General features: G+C 38.9%; 2 protein-coding genes across 5 annotated transcripts in view; both read right to left on the bottom strand.

The window, feature by feature from the left end:
- Positions 1 to 8,604, bottom strand: part of RB195_001961 (uncharacterized protein) — a gene marked incomplete at both ends in the record, with an annotated part of 31,810 nt that extends 23,206 nt beyond the window's left edge. The window contains 4 exons of the mRNA XM_064198984.1: positions 4,165 to 4,268; positions 4,418 to 4,558; positions 4,930 to 4,982; positions 8,546 to 8,604. Coding sequence (XP_064054865.1) covers positions 4,165 to 4,268; positions 4,418 to 4,558; positions 4,930 to 4,982; positions 8,546 to 8,604 — 357 coding nt within the window. The remainder of the gene's footprint in view (positions 1 to 4,164; positions 4,269 to 4,417; positions 4,559 to 4,929; positions 4,983 to 8,545) is intronic.
- A 3,237-nt stretch (positions 8,605 to 11,841) lies between these two features.
- Positions 11,842 to 17,315, bottom strand: RB195_001960 (uncharacterized protein; the record flags this gene model as incomplete). 4 transcript variants are annotated; one of them, XM_064198980.1, is made up of 3 exons in its annotated part: positions 11,842 to 11,907; positions 16,874 to 16,951; positions 17,145 to 17,315. In XM_064198980.1, 3 exons carry the CDS (start codon positions 17,313 to 17,315, stop codon positions 11,842 to 11,844), a joined length of 315 nt encoding a protein of 104 aa, XP_064054861.1. The 4 variants fall into 4 exon arrangements, with proteins under 4 accessions (XP_064054861.1, XP_064054862.1, XP_064054863.1 ...); XM_064198983.1 differs by having other exon boundaries at positions 17,145 to 17,282; XM_064198982.1 differs by lacking the exon at positions 11,842 to 11,907 and adding an exon at positions 12,173 to 12,178 and having other exon boundaries at positions 17,145 to 17,282.
- Between the last annotated feature and the right edge of the window lie 290 nt (positions 17,316 to 17,605).

Here is a 17,605-nt window from a genome sequence, read left to right as displayed (position 1 = left end):
GATTCTGTCCATTTCTTTCTAATTGCCGCAAAAAAATGGCTCGGAAGATGCGGCTTTGAGCGTTCAGAGGTGCTGTTTTCTACAACGAGTTGGATTGGAGCGCGCCGAATCTTCCGGGCCGTTTTTCACGGCAATCATGAAGAAATGGACGGAATAACCTTCTTTCCCATAATCTTCAACCCCGTATAGGCATAACCCAACTGAATTCCGCACCGCCCCAGATTCGTGGAGTGATGCCTTCAAAGGCATCACTAAGGAAATAATTTAAGGTAAATATACAGTCGAACTAGTGGCGAAAAGTTTAACGTGAGTACCAGGGCAGCTACTAAATTATTTAATAAATTAATTATTTAATAAGTGTGAGTACATGATAGATCGACAAGAATGTACTAGCAATTTTCATGAGCATCTACGTCAATAACTAATAACCTAGCAGCTTAACTCATAAAAAAGTTTCCAGAATGTCCATTAAAATAAAATTTGTAATGCAATCATACCGAAAAACTAACTAACAACAATCTAACGAAATATAATTGCTTAAACAAACAGAAGGCAAAAAACAATCATCGAAATCCAAATTTGTTCCCAATGAAAGGGATTTAAATTCAAATCAGTGCAACTGTTGTCCTTTCTGTTGTGTTTTCGTATATACATAAATACTTAGATTTTTGGAAGCAGAATGGATAATAACAGTAGCTGATCCAGAGAGGCAGCGGGTGGCACATAAATTGCTTAGGTTTAAAACTGAGCTAGCGTCTATCACGTCCTCAGGATATCACAAAATTGAGGAGGTTAGGATCCCTTTGGGACAATACAAAGTTTGGATTTGGGATTACGAGTGTGAGTATGAGCGTGGCAGCGCTCGATTCTGCTCTGAAAAGCGACATGAGAACCATCTTACTGACATCACCTTCCACACGCTCAAATTCAACAGCTCATGTACAACGTGTGATGCGTTCTAACGTATCTCGTAACAACTAAGGAACTTCCCACGCCGTTTTTCAGAACAGTTAGGGGGAATCGAGCATGGCTATAAATACACTACGTAATCTACGAGCCGAATTCCATATTCTCCGACAGAAATCAATTTGTGATACGTTGTCTTTAAAATGATATGATAAACTCAAGCTTAATTTTGAAACGATTCTTGTGATATCCTGAGGACGTGATAGACGCTAGCTCAGTTTTAAACCTAAGCAATTTATGTGCCACCTGCTGCCACTCTGGATGAGCTACCATTGTTATCCAATCTGCTTTCGAAGATCTAGGTATTCGTTCATATACCAAAACAAAAAAACGGGAAAGAATGACAACTGCAGTTTTTTGAAATTAAATCCTTTTCGTAGAGAAACATATTTGGATTACAGTGATTGTTTTTGCCTTCTGTTTGTTGAGCAATCATTTTTCGTCAATTTTGCGATATGCTGCCTTCAGTTGAGCGAGGAAATAGAACCGATAAGGAAAGACGCACAAGCCACGATCATACATATCTAATGATAAAACACTAATCAATAAAATGCTCTGACACCTCAATGGATTTTTGTTTTCGGGAAAGCAACAGCTACCGCCGCAGTGGAAATGAGGAATTGTTCACTAGACGCAATGAAAGGTCGTCGAAGCGTTAACAGCAATGTGGGCGATCCAAATTCGTTGGCGGACGACGCTGTAGAAAAAGAAAACACTCACAAAAGCACCGACAGACGTTCACCCTCGTTTCATTGACGAACTGGGACGGAATTGTAGCAAAAGAAGAGGATTGAAGAGGGAAACGGTAATCGTAGATCAAAATGTTTATTCGCGAAAAGATCTCGTTTCACGCTTCCGTGACTCACATGAACGATTCGATGCGAATAATGGATGCCGCCGTTGATATCCGAGCAGACGCATACGTTAACTATGCAAAAGGTGCGAATTCGGATCCTCATGAAAATAAAACTTTCGGGAAATGTTTGCTTCGCTGCGTTTGTATCGATTACAGATACAAAAATCTTCCTTCCCACACATTGAATCCAAGATTTATTTATTTATTTATTTGCTGTATTTTTTTAAAGTACTTATCTGAGCACGGACTTTCCACGCAAACGCAACAGCCCCGAACGAGGTCGCTAACAAAATCTCCGTTGTTAGTTACTACAACAACTAAAAATCTACGAAAAGTAGGAGCAGATGCGAGTGAAAGTGAAAGCTGCGCTTATGAATCCTATGCAACTAGTCCTACCCTTCCCGGGTTCCATTTTTGCAAACGATTCAAATCCAAATAAAAATAAAAAGTAAAGGCTACTTATAGCAATGAAGCGATGAGCGATTTAGTTAGTCTATTTTGCTAGAAGAATAGGATTCGTAGACGGAAGGGAGTCGTAACAACAATTGTTCCAGTAATCCTCAAATATACCATATCGACGTAGGTGTGACTGCAGTTTGAGAAGCAATTTATGTGCAGTGAAAGTAAGGTGAACTTGAAAAAGAAATAGTGCACTGTCCTTAGAACCACTCACGGAAGGGAGAAGAAGAGAAGAAAACAGAGTAAGAGGAACGGAAAACAAAGAGATAATAGCCTAAAATGAATTCCATGAATTCCACATACACTCAAATTTAAGAGTTAAGAGGAATGGTAGAATTGTCAGCTGTGTAACACTACTAGATCATAATTAAATTGAGTGAAAATCAATATCTGTTAGATCACACCTGATTGACTGGCTCAGCAAATCACCTTTCTGCTAGCCATTTTCTTTTTTTTTATTCACTTACATTTACGAGGTATTCAGCGCCATTACAACTCGCTAACTGCCAAAGGAGAAAATGTACCTGCGTCTGCTTATTGTATGTATTTCAAAGCTCTAATTTGGCTTGTAAGAAAGCGCAAGAACATGAAATAATACCAATGAACTAAAATTTGGATGGAAAAGGCTTTCAATTCACATTGTCGAACTCAACTGTTCAACAAAGATGGATCGCATCGTCTGCTAGAGTTTCAAATCATCGATATTTTGGCTTAAGAGCTTCTCAAACTTCTCAGAACCGTTTATGCTGTGAACGCCTCTGTTTCTGAGAGTTCTCACAACTTTGTTTTTTCTATTCCAAATCCACGAAGTAAGAAAAGTTTCCACACTAAATTACTAATGAATTTAAATATTCTGAACATTCACGTTGTTGCAAGTTTAACGTTCAATCTGCTACTCAAAAAGTCCCCTTCATACCAGTCCTTTCCCGAAAGTCGATATTTCGATTTCTGCAAAATAGGCTGAATCATTTCAGAACAAAAGATGAGCAGCACTCACATGATGTAAAAACATTTACAGTCAACGCCGAAATTCTTTGACCAGGTGACCGCGCGTTTGATTGGACGCAGTGAACAGGAGGTATGTGTGAGTCAAGCACAAAAAAGGTCTGCAGCAGTGAATGCGTCGCGGCCACCCCGTTGGTGCATTTCCGCCGAGTGCCCAAGCAAATTTTGAGTTAAGGGCAGCATACCACGGAATTAACGATGTTCAAGCTTCTCCATTAAAAGATAAAGTGAGAGTTGTAGATTACCAGTACGACTGGCCTAAATCTTCACCTGCAATGATGTCGTCTCGTGGAAAGCCTTCTACATCGTGAATTTCTGCGTGGACTGTCTTTAACACCACAGCATTCACCAAAAAACACAAAAATCAGCCAAAAAAAATTGGAGAGCATGCTGTACTTCCAAGAAACTACTTAAATCAATCACAAGAAAAAGTGCTCTACGGAGTTTCCGTCGTACCTCGATCGGATGTTCCGTACTAGGGAACGTGGTATGATTCTGGCGCGTTTCTGATCGGAGTACTTCCATTTTCCCTCTAACTCTAAAGACCTCCTCCAAAAGCGAGGAACAAACGTTTCGGTGCTGTTTGTGTTTATTTGCCCTGCGTAATTTAGAACGCGTTCTTCAACTGGATTGTGATCGTATGACCTCATTTCAAGATCAAGAAAATTCCAAGGAATTTTAAAGCCTTGTATGCAATACAGTATACTGTTCAATTGGATCAACATTTTTGAAACTTGAAAATTCCGAAATAAATAAATCAATAGAAAGCAGTACAAAGAACCAAGAAGAAAATATAATAGAAACGGAAGAAATAATATAATAGAAAAAAGGAAGACATCACCGCAAAGGAAAAACATCGAAGCATTGAAAAAACATACCAAACGATCGAAGTGATCACTTTGTACTTCCATACGTCTGCGAGTCCGTTCCCTCCTCGTTTTCCTCCGTCGTAGTTTAGATTCTGCTGACGATGCTATTGAAACTGAAACAGAAGAAGGAATAGGTAAATACAAGGACTGTTTTAGGGGGGAAGCTCGATATGAAGTGGAAATTGGTTATTTTTGATTCAAGCGATTTAACCGCAAGCGTTTCAGGAAATGTAACCTCACTACCGTCCTTTTAAAAACATACCGACGTCAATCCTCAACGGCTTTTTTCGATCTCTGCGTTCAACTTTTGCTTCGCGAAGACTCCGAAATCGCACGAATTGAGAACATTCCTTCCGTCGAACGGGTTCACTGCGAGAACGACGTCGAGGGGCTTGAGCAGTTGCTGAAATTGAAATTCCTTGCCATACAACTGATCAAGGACGAAGACTTCCCCAATAGGTCTCTGACAAAGGAATGCGATTCCTTGAGAGGGCAGTGTTTGGGAGCATTTTCGATACAGGAACTCTCCATTAGTAGACAACGTTCAGGACGTAGTCGCAACTACATAGCAGAGCGAAATCATAAAACACCCCTATCCCCACCGCCCCCCGTAAATACTTTTTTTCATTTCGAAGATTCTTTTGAAGGTTTTACGCTCTTTTAACTATGTGTAGTTGACATTTTACAAGACACTTTTTATGTGTTCCCCACGACACTCTACGCTCATAAGATCTTTAATGAGGTCGAATAGATTTCCATTAAAAAGGCACTTACGAAATGAAGTGTCGACGATTAGCATGTCGAGCGTTGACAACACCGTCACTGGCCTATAATGATAAAGTAGGAAAATGCCTAAAGAGAAATAGCAATGCTAAAAGAATTCTCTCTAACGTCAATGGAGAAAGTAGGATAAGATTATGTGGACTGAATTCTGTGAATTTGGTTAGCCAATGCCTCTTAGCATTGCCGCAGCAAAGAAGCTAATACACTAGAATTTTCAAACTAGTTCTCGTTTTTTTCATTCACTACGCTTGCATATCAAAAAGAAAACCAATTGGTTAGAAACCTATGAATGTGTATAATTTTCGCATTAATTGAATTTTGGAGCATTATCAAGGATTTAAAAAGAAACCGATAAAAAAATACACACTATTATCGAGATTCCGAAAATGTTGCTTTGGAAAATTGTTAGAAATGAAGACAGAGAATATTTCTCACCAAAACTTCTTTGTGCCCTTCACAGAGTACTCAATTTATTTCAATTTCTCAAGGGCACAACATTGCGGAAACTTTATAAATTCATGACTCAATTCAATCACTACCGGGGTTCAGTTGTTTTAAAAAGAATTCGGAAGAAAAAAAGACATACAGAAAATTGTTTCGGTGCTTAGATGAAGAAAAGAGAAATTTGGTGGTTTGGAGTTAGGTGGAGCTGATAAGCTGTTTATGTGCAATCCCACATGACAGCAGTTTCGTTCAAAAATATTAAAATTCCAAAAACAACAACATACAAAAAACAACATACATTTAGATGGAGCTAGATAGAAAGGTAACTAGCAGAATTAGTTGAAAAAATGAATTGCAGTCTGGAATAATTGAAAAATATAACCTTATAACTGATTACACGCTCTGTGCACACAACATTTTCCATCGAAAGGGTAAGAGAGAAAAATGGTTATCAATTTTTGGAAAAGTAACAAATAAGAAAATATAGATAGAAGAAATAAATAATAGCGAGGTAGAACTTGTGTGAAATCCAGCCACCGTTATATTTATATGAAATAGCGAATGAATAAAGCTAAAGGTAAATGCAATGTCCGGCCGGGAAATCCTTATCCAGAAGAGTGCGGAAATTTGAGCCTGAGCTCTGCACAAAAAAATCTTGATAAACAACGGTACAAATGGTAGGTTGCATTTTTTGAGATTTCTCTGGTGGATCAACGATGTGAAAGGAGCAAAGAAAGTTGTTGATAGGCGATTGCGAAGAAATAGTGATCCCGTCGCGCTTAAACAGGTTCCAGACGATCTAAGACGAGAAGACGGAAGAGACTGTAGACGAGAGAGACGAGAGACAGCCTTTTCCTCCTCTCATCCGTCCAATAAACCTAATACCGCAGGCTATGCACTGAAAGTCAACAACCAGACACGTGAAAATCGAGCCAATATTCTCGGCGTCGCGGCAAAGTAGCGGTTATCGCGTAAAATGGAACCAAAAAATGTAACCCGTGCTGGGCACAACGCGTGACCAAGGGAAGGGCATTTCCTTACCGCGGTTTTTCTTCTTCAAATATTTGAAGACGCATATTTTCCACGCAGTTTAGTACACGTAAAATTAACACCTTGAATCTGAGTGCGTACTAACGAAGAAGATTCATTAAGGTGATTTCCGCCTTTTGCACAACAGATTCCTCTTAGGGTTGGTCGTTTGAGTGAAAAATGCGAGAAGAGAGAGAGAGAAGAACTTTGATATTTTTGCAGAAATAAACCGGTTTCAACCGGCCAAAAATTTTTTAAAATGATCGGCACAGACCAAAAAACCTTTATGAGCGAGAAATAAACCGCGATGTACCCTCTAAACTGTAATTAGTGAATCAAAATTTGCAACGAGATTGGGGCGGGTGTGGCGCAGTCGGTTAGAGGTCCCTTGCAGCCACACGGTCGAGGGTTCGAAACCGCGCTAAAACCAATTCATTCATTTCTGCGGGGTCGATAAGTTGGTACCAGACTTGTCTGGGAGGATAAAAGCACTGAATTGATCATCGGCTGGCCCTCGCAACTCACTTTATAAGCCAACACGCGTTCCAAAACCTCAAGGATTGCGAACTCCAGTAAAACACGTTGGCGCATCCCAACTGGATTGCTACGATAGTGAATTCATCCTTTATCCTTTTTTAATTTGCTACGAGATCTAAGGAAAACTGTATGAAACTATCAACACTGATTTCGTTCCCCATTAAATCGCTAGATGGAAGCTAAATTAAAGGAAACATCTTACTTAAATCTTAAAATCCTACCAGGAAAATAAGGGTCAGCCTAGCATAAAAAAGAGCAGGTTGAAAAAACTCTCGTTTGAAAGGGATTAATCGAAACAATAGACGGTATCAAAGATGAGAGTGATTATATTTAAACTTTTACCGATCAGAAATTTTTTGCATCTTTTTCAGCGGTAAGCAACTTTCAATAGTTATGTGCAAATTTAATCTCACAACTACACGTTATAAATACTCGATCAATAAGACTGCAGCATAAGAATAGTAAAACTCTCTTAATTAATTTGATTAATTCATCTCTCTCTCTCTTTCTCTCTTCCTCACTCTGCCTTTCTACTAACTTTCTATCCTGCAGAAGATATTAGGATTCCACGCGCCTCAACAACAGAGCAGTGGTTGTAGGAAGTGGGAGTGGAAAGAAGCATAACAAATATGAATATGATATAGTAAAGACATTGAATAAACAAAGAAAATAATAAAGTATCCTAAGATACGAACATAAAATAGATCATATGTAAATAAAGTAAACACAAACGTTAACATATTTTCGAGGTGAAGAGAATATGTATGTGCTTCGATGTGAAAATGAACTTTTCCGAAAAAGAAAACTTTAGGCATCCGTTTTTCATTTGGGTACCATTCGAGATAGCTTTTCGTGTTAAATCCACAAATATGACTATCACTATGAAATTATTAGTTAAAGCTGAGAATTTTCAAATCCACCAAAATGGCTTATTGAAATTAATATCACTTAAAAAAGAAAAATGCTTTTATAGAAATGTTTCTACCAGTGTTCAGTCTTACCGATGAACAAGGACGATGTGGCAGCACTCTATCCAGAGCCTGCTTTGCCCTCTGTGAAAAATGTTCCTTGCAAAAAAACTCGTATCTAGGAAACGGGAGTCTCTCGCATTCTTGCAAAGTTTCACGCGTTTCCGAAACACCAAGATGGCTAAGCAGAAAATTATGGCGAGTGTTAGGAACACTACGACTGCTTCGAGTTGGCAAGATCAAATCGATATTAATTTACTTTCTTTTAGACTGTAATTACCATAGAAATGCAAATCACTAGAAAAATTCATGTATCACCTAAGGGAGTCGGAAAAGTGGCGATATGGGCGTTGCGTGGGAATCGAATTTGATTAAAATGTGTGACCTGCCTGTAGGTCACACACACGTGCGAACGCTAACGCTTGCAGCAATTTCCTTGTAGAACACCCGCAAGGTGAAACATAAATACTTCAATTGTTTCTTCGAGTCCATTCAAGTCACACAAATGAAATGACAAAGAGACTCAAATGGCAAAAGAAAGTTCCTAAATTTCTGCAATTAGTGTAACTAATGTTCTGTATTTATAAAGAACACTTCATGACAAGCTCAACGAAAAAACCATTCAATACCTTCCCGGACGGCAATAGCAGTAGCCACCTTTTGCAAAGGAACAAAGGAAACACAACATCGCTCATGGAAATCGAGCACCATTCGACATCTAGTGACAAAAGAAGCGGTGATACTCTGAAATCAAGAACTAGTGAAAGAAGCAGTACCTTAAGAAGCAGTAATAGCGAAACATCAAACAGGTCTCAGCGGTGGATCTAAAATAGAAGATTGAAAGAAGGACGACGAGTAATGGCAGCCAACCTAGCAACAAGACGCTGCAGTCCACAGTTTTCTGCAGAGAGGTACAAGAATAGATTAGTGGAACCCAGAACGATTATGAAAGAATGAGATGTTTTTTTAGAATTTTTAGAACAACACGGATAATGATAGGACTTTTTAATGCAGATCCCATGCATACTTTTTTTTGAAAAAGGTAGAAATGTGTGGTAAAAAGAATGACGATGTGGTTTCCAGAGAATCGTCAAGTCAATCTCGATGTAACCATTCTCCGTTTAAAAAAAAGAGATATAAAACTAGGTCCAACTGTTGTTCAGAATCAGCAGTAGGTTCTCCAAATAGTTTCGTTTTTTCGGTCTCATTTTTTCGGTCGACTGCGGACGGTCTTTCGGAGGAATCTAAGGAATGTGTGTCAGGAAGTTTTGAGTTGCAGAAAACGCGCTACGGTCGCCAAAGTCAACGTGAGTACAAGCGCTGGTTCCACTACTGACTCGACCCAAACGAAATACATCTTTTATTTCTCGGGTGAAAAAATCTACCAAATCTTTGATAATTTTGGAACCCAGGTCAGGGATTTCATGCAAGATTCCGGAGAGATCTAGAAGATTTTACTTGTGCGCCCAATTTTACTGAAATCTCTGGAATTGCTCGGAATTCAAAAAAAAGTGAGACTCGGAATTTTTAGAATGTTGAACTCAATCGAACGCAGACGCAACGATTGCAACTTCTTCGCGAGTGTGAACACTTCCACGGGGAGGGCGGGACAACACGTAATCCTCTCATCCAGATTCAATCACCCGTGATTATCGTCTCGCTTTGTTGGATTTATTTTAAGACTTATTCTTTAAAATATCAGCCAATTTTAACAAAAAAACTCCTTCTTTTTCGAGGTTTTCTCTGCAGATAATTGCGAACCTTCTGAAAATTCGACGATAGTGCACGTTCTACCAGCAATTTTTTTTCTTAGCAGGTGTTAAAAAAGTTATGTTCTAGACAACACAAATAATCATTTCTGATTCGATAAACACAAAAAAATAAATATGTTCCACTTCGACATTCAGACGAAACCAACACAGAATAACAAAACTTATGTGCAATCTCTTCTGGTGTTTCAAACCCAGTCCTAGATGAAGACAAACGAAAAACAAACACTGACACTCGGCATTACATCAACTTCTGATTCTACCAGAAATAAATCTTATTTTAACATTCAAATGGATGGAGTGCTGAAATCTTGCACACAGGAATTTAATGAAGGAAGGTCGTTTGCAGAAAATTTATGGGAATCCGAGAAAACCCTCTTTAACCTGATCCAACAGCATACAAGCTTAAATGATAAACTGCGGAAATGACACAGACATGAGCACGCATGACTGATTGTATTTACAACACTTCCAATTAATTACAAGGAGGCACGAGATCTTTGTTAGCCCCAATGCCAATATCGTTAAATAGCGACACTTGAAACGTGAAGATCACCGTCATCAGCGAAATTATATGGGCAAGAAACGGACAAACAACTTTCTTTAGGATTATTCTTTCGACGACAATGACAATATCAATTCTTCCTACATTTGTGATTTGAAATTTGCCACTGAAAAAATATACTTTCGTGAATGAGTTGGAGTCTTGAGCACGTTTTGAGATGCGTTCGGCAGGGCGTACGCTGCGCGTCTGCGGCAGGACACGACCTTTTTCTGTTTGACATGTAAGCACTGCTCCCGTGCATGGTGGTCAGCCTCGGCCGAAGACGTTTCGCGATCCCCCCGTAGAACACATTACGCGTCAACCATATATGTGGAACTCTGGAATGTGGCTACGGTGGAAGACCTGACTGCAGTGACTGCGTTGCGACAAATTTCAATTTAAATTCCCGTCCACTTCCATTTTCTCAACGGCAGCTGACTACACCAGACTGAAGCACTTTGGAGGTTTTTCGATTTTGTTATGAATTTGCAAACACCCAAAATCAATTGTTTGCAAGCATGGATTCCCCGGTAAACGTGTTCTATGCCAATTTGTCCTATCTTGATTCACGTGCTGGGTATATTCGAAAAAAGTGGTTACCCGCATATCAACTGCAAAAAAGTGCGGTAGATGGTTTCTTGGAATTTTACACTCGCATTTGTTCTATTCGCATTTTATTTTTCTCTGAGTGTCTCTGAACGCACTGAAGAACGGCTCGATAAGACTGTCTACTCTAGATAGGTTCCGTGTCTTTAGGGAATAAAATCAAATTCGTTGTAAGAAAAGAGCTTAGAGGTTAAAAAAGCAGTAAATTATGGTTAGTTATTCTGTATTATACCTAAAGATGGTGTTATGTTTGAAACGAGGTAGAAAGGAATTTATTTCATCAAGCAATGTTCGTACATGAAGGTGTGAAGGATGTATATCTGACTGTTACGAAAGCTATTATCAGCTGAAAATTTCTGGATAGTGTACAGTTTGAACATTTCCTGAGGAAAAAAGTGTAAGCGATGTTACGTTAGCATACATACATAGAAAAATGATAAGATGAACAAGCTTTAGGATTCTGTTCGGCGACTTCTTCCATTTTCTCTGTCCGTTCTCCACCGGTGACCTCATGGTCTTGATATATTTAAGGAAAACTCCTATCAACTTCAAACATCCTCTGCATTGCCGTGGAGATTGCTTTTCAAACCCGCAAGGGGCCTTGCTTCGCGTATTCTTGGAACTTCTTCATTTCATCCTAGATCTTTTTTAGTAGCTATAAAAATATCATGTGGTGTTTTGTTTATTTTTATTAGTAACACTAATTTCAAGTGGAAATTAAAAGAACAGAGCAAAGGAATATGAAACACTGTACTGGTACGAATGTGCGGCATATTTTAAATTGCTAAGACTACTGCCACAGTTCTTCCATTAACGTAGCGCGATAAGTCAACGCAGCGAACCCCTGCGACTAGCCGTTTCCATCGCTACGCGGGAACGACTGCTTCGGTCTCCCACGACGACAATTGCAATTCCCGGTGTAGATCATTACCCTATAAAAGTGACTGATTGCAAAAGTGAATGGAAGCGCATCCCGTTACATAAGAAATGACAGGCAGCACCAACATCAACGGGCTTCGCTGCCGACAATGGAAGGCACATCGTTGTTGATTGTAGCCGGCACTACACCGCACTGAAATAGTGTGTGAGGTGTGTATTTCAGTGAGGTGAGGTTCTTAGCACAGAAATGAGATGCTGTTAAGGTCACCCGCAAGCCCGTGGATTGCGGTCGCTTATTTGATCACATACCCGTAATAGAGAATGATTTTCCCCAACGTCTACATCAAAAATAAAATGTGATGTAAATAATAATAAATAGTGTAATTAATTAAACTATAAATTAAATTAAGGACACCTTGCGATGCGACGAGGGTGAACAATTGAAACAGGCACAAGCATCAAATCTAGAAGAAAGGAGATGAAATTCATGTATGTTCAACTCATCCTCTTCGCCAAGTTTCCCAATCCATCATCATACACGCAACCAGGCCTTCAAATCGGTGGGAGTAGCTGAGGCATCAGAAAGCAGCGAGAGCAAACAACTGAATTTCGGGAGCTGGCGACAAAACTACGTCATTTCCTGATTTCCAGTACAGCGCTTCAAACCGGAGAAAACACTATTTATTTACAAATGCTTATCTTGTTACCCTATTTTTCTGCACACGCTAACAGCTGCTGATCAAAATTCATCGTAATCGTTCATTTTCAATTTTGGGTTGTGTGTGGTGGCGATGTATCCGTTCCTACAGGCATATTAATTATGAAAGGTGCTATTGCTAGGAGATCTTCGGTACTTTCACTCTTTGCTGCTGTGACGAGAGTTAGGAAAGCTGTGAATGCCAAGAAACCCGAGAGAAACATAGCAAATTTACAAGATTTGTGATTCAAAAACATTCAGTCTAAAAACCGAGATTTGTTTCTGCCAAAGGTCACGGCCTACACGTGAAAGGAGAAACGCGGTCAGAGTTGCAGACTATCGGGAACGACATATGCGGATAATAATACATAAGCTTTTTATTGGTCTTAGTGAATGCAGAATAAACTGTTCTTGTTAGGCATTGCTTGAATACGCAATAATCTTCAGCGGAATTCTTCCACCTGCATCCATCGGAAATGTTCTGTGCGCAGGGCCGCACGAGCAGTAAGTGGGCAACGCGAATTCACACTCGAGCTCGTAGGACTTTGCAGGCGATCGCAGAGAAGCGATAAAAGGAGACTTCAAAAAGCATTGCCTGGTCTGGAGCAAGTTGGCAGAGTTGGCAAGAGCGCTCCACGCTTTTGCCGAGACTTTGCCGATCATAAGTGGAAGGCGATCGCCCTCTGGAACCCTAATGGAGCAACCGTTGCACCGATGAATGAAGGAATATGGAAATTTCCTCCCATGATTGTAGTTCCCATCACCTCACTGAAACACTCGGTATAGCACCCAATCCCGAAAGACCAAACCCAAACATTTGGGGAATCTACCGTCAATCCTCATGAACACCTTGGCAGGCCTCCTCGCACCTTACCTGGCGGAATGGAAGTTTTTAACCCGTGCTATAGTAGCAAGATCATGTTGACGTGTAAGAATAAGCTCCGTTCCGCAACTGTGGTCCAATCCGCTTATTGTCAGTGACAAGCACAAAAAGAGCAAGAAGAAGAGAGCAAAAGGATTCAGCGAGTAATAGATAAGAGAAGAAAATGATGAATCAATAGAATAACAAGTGAAAAAGCATATAAGTTTAAATAAATGAGTGTGTGGATGAATGAATGAATGAGTGGATGAATAAACCATTGAAACACTTGGCAAATCAGAGAAGGCACCAGAGGTTGGAATCAACTTCAAACAGTTGCAGTTTTTGTTTGATTTGGTATATTCGAAATGAACGAATGAACCATTGAAATACCTACCAAAAAGGATGAGGGTGGAATTCAAGCTGGAACAACAAGTTTTTGCATTCCCACAAAAATTTCACCAGTAATGAGTTGGATGTAATCTAGGTAAATCACCTAATTTGTATTTCATGTATGGAAAGGGCAGAGCAACATTTTTCTAGAAAGGACTTCACAGCATCCTCTTTTGTTCTCTTAAAAACGTCATCACTAGAGGATCTAAGGCAAACAGCCGTAAACATGCACACATAGAAAGGAAGATACTGCAGCGAAACGTTCTCTGTTCGATTAGCATACGCCGCTATGCCATCCGGGAACCGAATCGTCATATTTGCCGTGAAAAATGAGCTCTGCGGGCAAGTTGAGTTGATGGGAAAACGGGAACGGGCTCCGGCAGTATCAGCATACGCTTAGCTTTTGCTGGAGCTAGCTCTAGCTTTTGAAAAGCATAAATTTTGATTCATAGTGGAAAATGGAACAAAATGATGTTTATGGTATAAAATAACAAGTCCATGGTATCAATAACAAACTTACCATTGTGCACATTATCTATTTTAAAAATTACTCTAGGATAACAACAACGAATCAATCCCGAATATGCTCAGAATATCCGTGTTGTTAAAAAAAATACGTGACATAGATCACATCGAGTTTGCTCAGAATAATGAAAGAATAGTAATAGATGGAACGTCGAAGTGTCTCTGATAGCAAAAGACTCGCTTCCGAGTATCTGGCATCAAAAAGAAAGTCGAAGAGAGAGGCGGGCATCACCAGATGTCTTCCTAGTTCTATCTTCTTTATCCACCTTGAAAGTGATAGCCCGCTTACTTTCAGCTCTTATGCAATCGATTGAGCACATATTTACAAGCCATTGTAGGAAATGAACAAAAAGACCAACAATTAGATCTTGACCGCAAACAAATTTAAGCCAGTTCGTTTCAATAGTCACAAATCAGAAATCAGCTTGCTTTGTCATGATCAGAAATTGAACTGTTAGAAATTTTCAATGAAAAATATCGTTTTCTCACGAGTAATGAAAGGGCTATGGAAAAAAAATTGGGTTGTTTGGTTAAAAAAAAAAAAGAAAAAGAAAAAAAAAACACCAATTTTTTTTTTAAAAAAAAAAAAAAAAATAATTTGTTCATGATTACTAAAACTTTAAACTTCACCAGGAAAGGGAGAGGAGTGTATGCTTGTCGAAGAGGTCATGGAAATCGTGTAACTATACAGCTGTGGTTGTATGGTTCACGAATGATGAGGAACAGCTCCGAGAAGGAAAAAAGGGTAATTAATATTCCCTTGAAAATTTAAAAGTTGTTTTTAAAAAAAAAAAGAAAAAGGGGAAAAAAAAAAAAAAACCCCCCCCCCCCCCCCCCCCCCCCCCCCCCCCCCCTGGGGCCCCCCCAAAAAAAAAAAAACCCACAAAAAAAAAAACCCCCCCCCAAAAAAAAAAGGAAAGGTTGTAAAAAAAAATTTTTTTTTTTGTTGTTGCGGCGCGTTTTTTTTCCCCAAAAAAAAAACAAAAAAAAAACAACAAAAAAATTTAAAAAAAACAACAAAAAAAAAAAAAAAAAAAAAAAAAAAAAAAAAAAAAAAAAAAAAAAAAAAAAAAAAAAAAAAAAAAAAAAAAAAAAAAAAAAAAAAAAAATTGTTGGAATAATCTCTTAGGTGTTGCATGCATTATGGAGCACAATTTGCGAATGGAAACACGAACAAAAAGAGATGGAGCAGAGAAGAAACTGAATTAAATCAGGTGTGTAAGAACGAAAAAAGGCAGCAGGCGCAACAGTCAACTACTACTTCTCAGGACTTCCCGCATTAATGCCTTAGCAATTCTTTTAAATATTAGAAAAAAAAGGCACCTGGCAATTACACCTCAGAAATTTACTCTCTGTCTGCTTCCGAATGCCTGTGATTGCTTGCTGCTCCTCATTGCGTTTCTTAAGATCTGTGCAATTGTTTGCTTACCTGATCATTATTAGATAAAAAAAATTAAACTGATTCGTAAAAATTTTGGAACTATTTTCACCGCCAGTCCACGGTTAATAACGGTCTAACTTGTTAGTGTCGAGCTCTATAATAAAAAGGAGGAAGGACAAAGGCAAACGAAAAAAAAAGAAGAATTAGAAAGAGAGGATGTCTTTCAGACACATGTGGCTGTTGTAGAACTCACAACCCCAGCAACATCACGAGGAAAGTGAAAAATCAACAGAGCAGACAAAGCCACGTACAGCCCTCAAGATGAGTTTTTCATACACTGAACATCAAGGTCAACGCAACTGCTCAAAGACAAATGAGTGCTATTCCTATTGACCTTGAAAAAAAAACCAGGGAATTCCGTGAGAATAAAAAATGAGTACTTGTCAGGTCGTTTAATGTAATCGCAAAAACAACATAATCTAAATCCGTGCCAAGAAGGCACAAATTCGGATCTTTACCCATTCATGAAACCGGTTGAATCAAGCTTTCTACCAGAGAGAAAAATTACGGCAGAAGCATCTCCTCCGGAGAAGAGTTGTAAAGTTTTCCAGGCAACGCAGCTGGATATTTCGGTTTCCACTGTATTTGTTAATGTTTTACATACGCTTACCAAGGATTCTATAGGTATTCTCCTCCAAAATCCTGAAAGACATCACGGTACCTAGGGATGAGTACCGATTAAATGGAACTCCGACAAGATAATTTCATCCAAGGAATATGGGTAAATCTAAGCGAAAACACATTATAAAAAACGTTTTTCACAAAGGTTCGGCACCAACCTGGTATGTAAAAAAGCATTTTAGGGTGATTATTGGCTCTTCAAAACCATTAACGCCATACACGGCTCAGGTACTAAAAAAATAGGTCGAAATCCTCGGTTCATCCCCAAAAGTGGGCAAAATTCTTTCATTCCGGAACCGAAGACGAGTAACTCCTAGTAATGGTTGAAAAGAAATTCCAAGGGAAATCTTCTTCTAAAGAAGGAATTCGAAAGATTATAAACACAGAGGCCGATGACTCGACAAACAGATGACGTAGACTGCAGCGCTCATAATTTAAAAAACTCAATAATTCAGAGTGAAATGTCAATACCCTACAAATTAATGAAGCTGTTTCATTATTTTCCACCCTTGCTTGACTTTTACTTACTTTCTGTCATTATTTGTTTACTCTTTTATTATTCATTTTATATTTATTGCTATTTTCATCTCGTTATTTTTTTTTTAATTCGAGGACAAACTCACCGGTGTAATCATCAAAATACTTAATGATCTTCGCTGATCGGACCGATCGTTGATCAGTTTGGCCCAAAATCCGGACATCTATTATAGAAAACGCAATAGTGAAATAGTATAGATGAAACGCAATTTGAAAATCTTGGCAGATTATTTCAGTTTTAGATGAAACGATACTGCATCTACCAAAATGATCCACCGTTTGTCAACATTAAATAACTTCCAAATGGGTCTAGCACATTTAGTTTATAAATGAAAAAATCTAGTACGATGATGATACCGTCCTTCCAGGATGAAAAAAAGACAAGTTCTTGTCAAGAAGCAAAGAGATCAACGCTTGTGAATCTTCTCTTCGTTGCAGCGATTTCCACACATAAATGAAACAAAAGAAAAACCAGGAAATAAGAACGGCTTTCATGGTGCAAAAATTCAAAAGAAATGCACCGAACATGTTCGAATTGTGGATGGATGCGTGAACGGACGTCACAGAAGGTCATGCAGGACAGCGCAATTTGTGAAAGAAAAAGTTTGCGACACCGTCATGCCAACAATTATTGCAGGCAGGCCATATTTTCCAAAGAGGTTCCACAGAAAAACAAAGGGGATTTCTATACGAGAAGAAGAAAATCTGTCGTCTTATCACGAAGAAACTAAAAGAGGACTAATTTCCAAGAACTGCGAATAATTATGAAAGAAATATAATGGAACGGTCACTCGAATGGAAGTATTTTCCAGTAATGA

Source organism: Necator americanus, chromosome IV (assembly GCF_031761385.1).
Source record: "Necator americanus strain Aroian chromosome IV, whole genome shotgun sequence".
NCBI lineage: Eukaryota > Metazoa > Nematoda > Chromadorea > Rhabditida > Ancylostomatidae > Necator > Necator americanus.
Note: the sequence above shows the minus strand (reverse complement) of the source record. Positions and strands in the feature narration are given on the sequence as shown.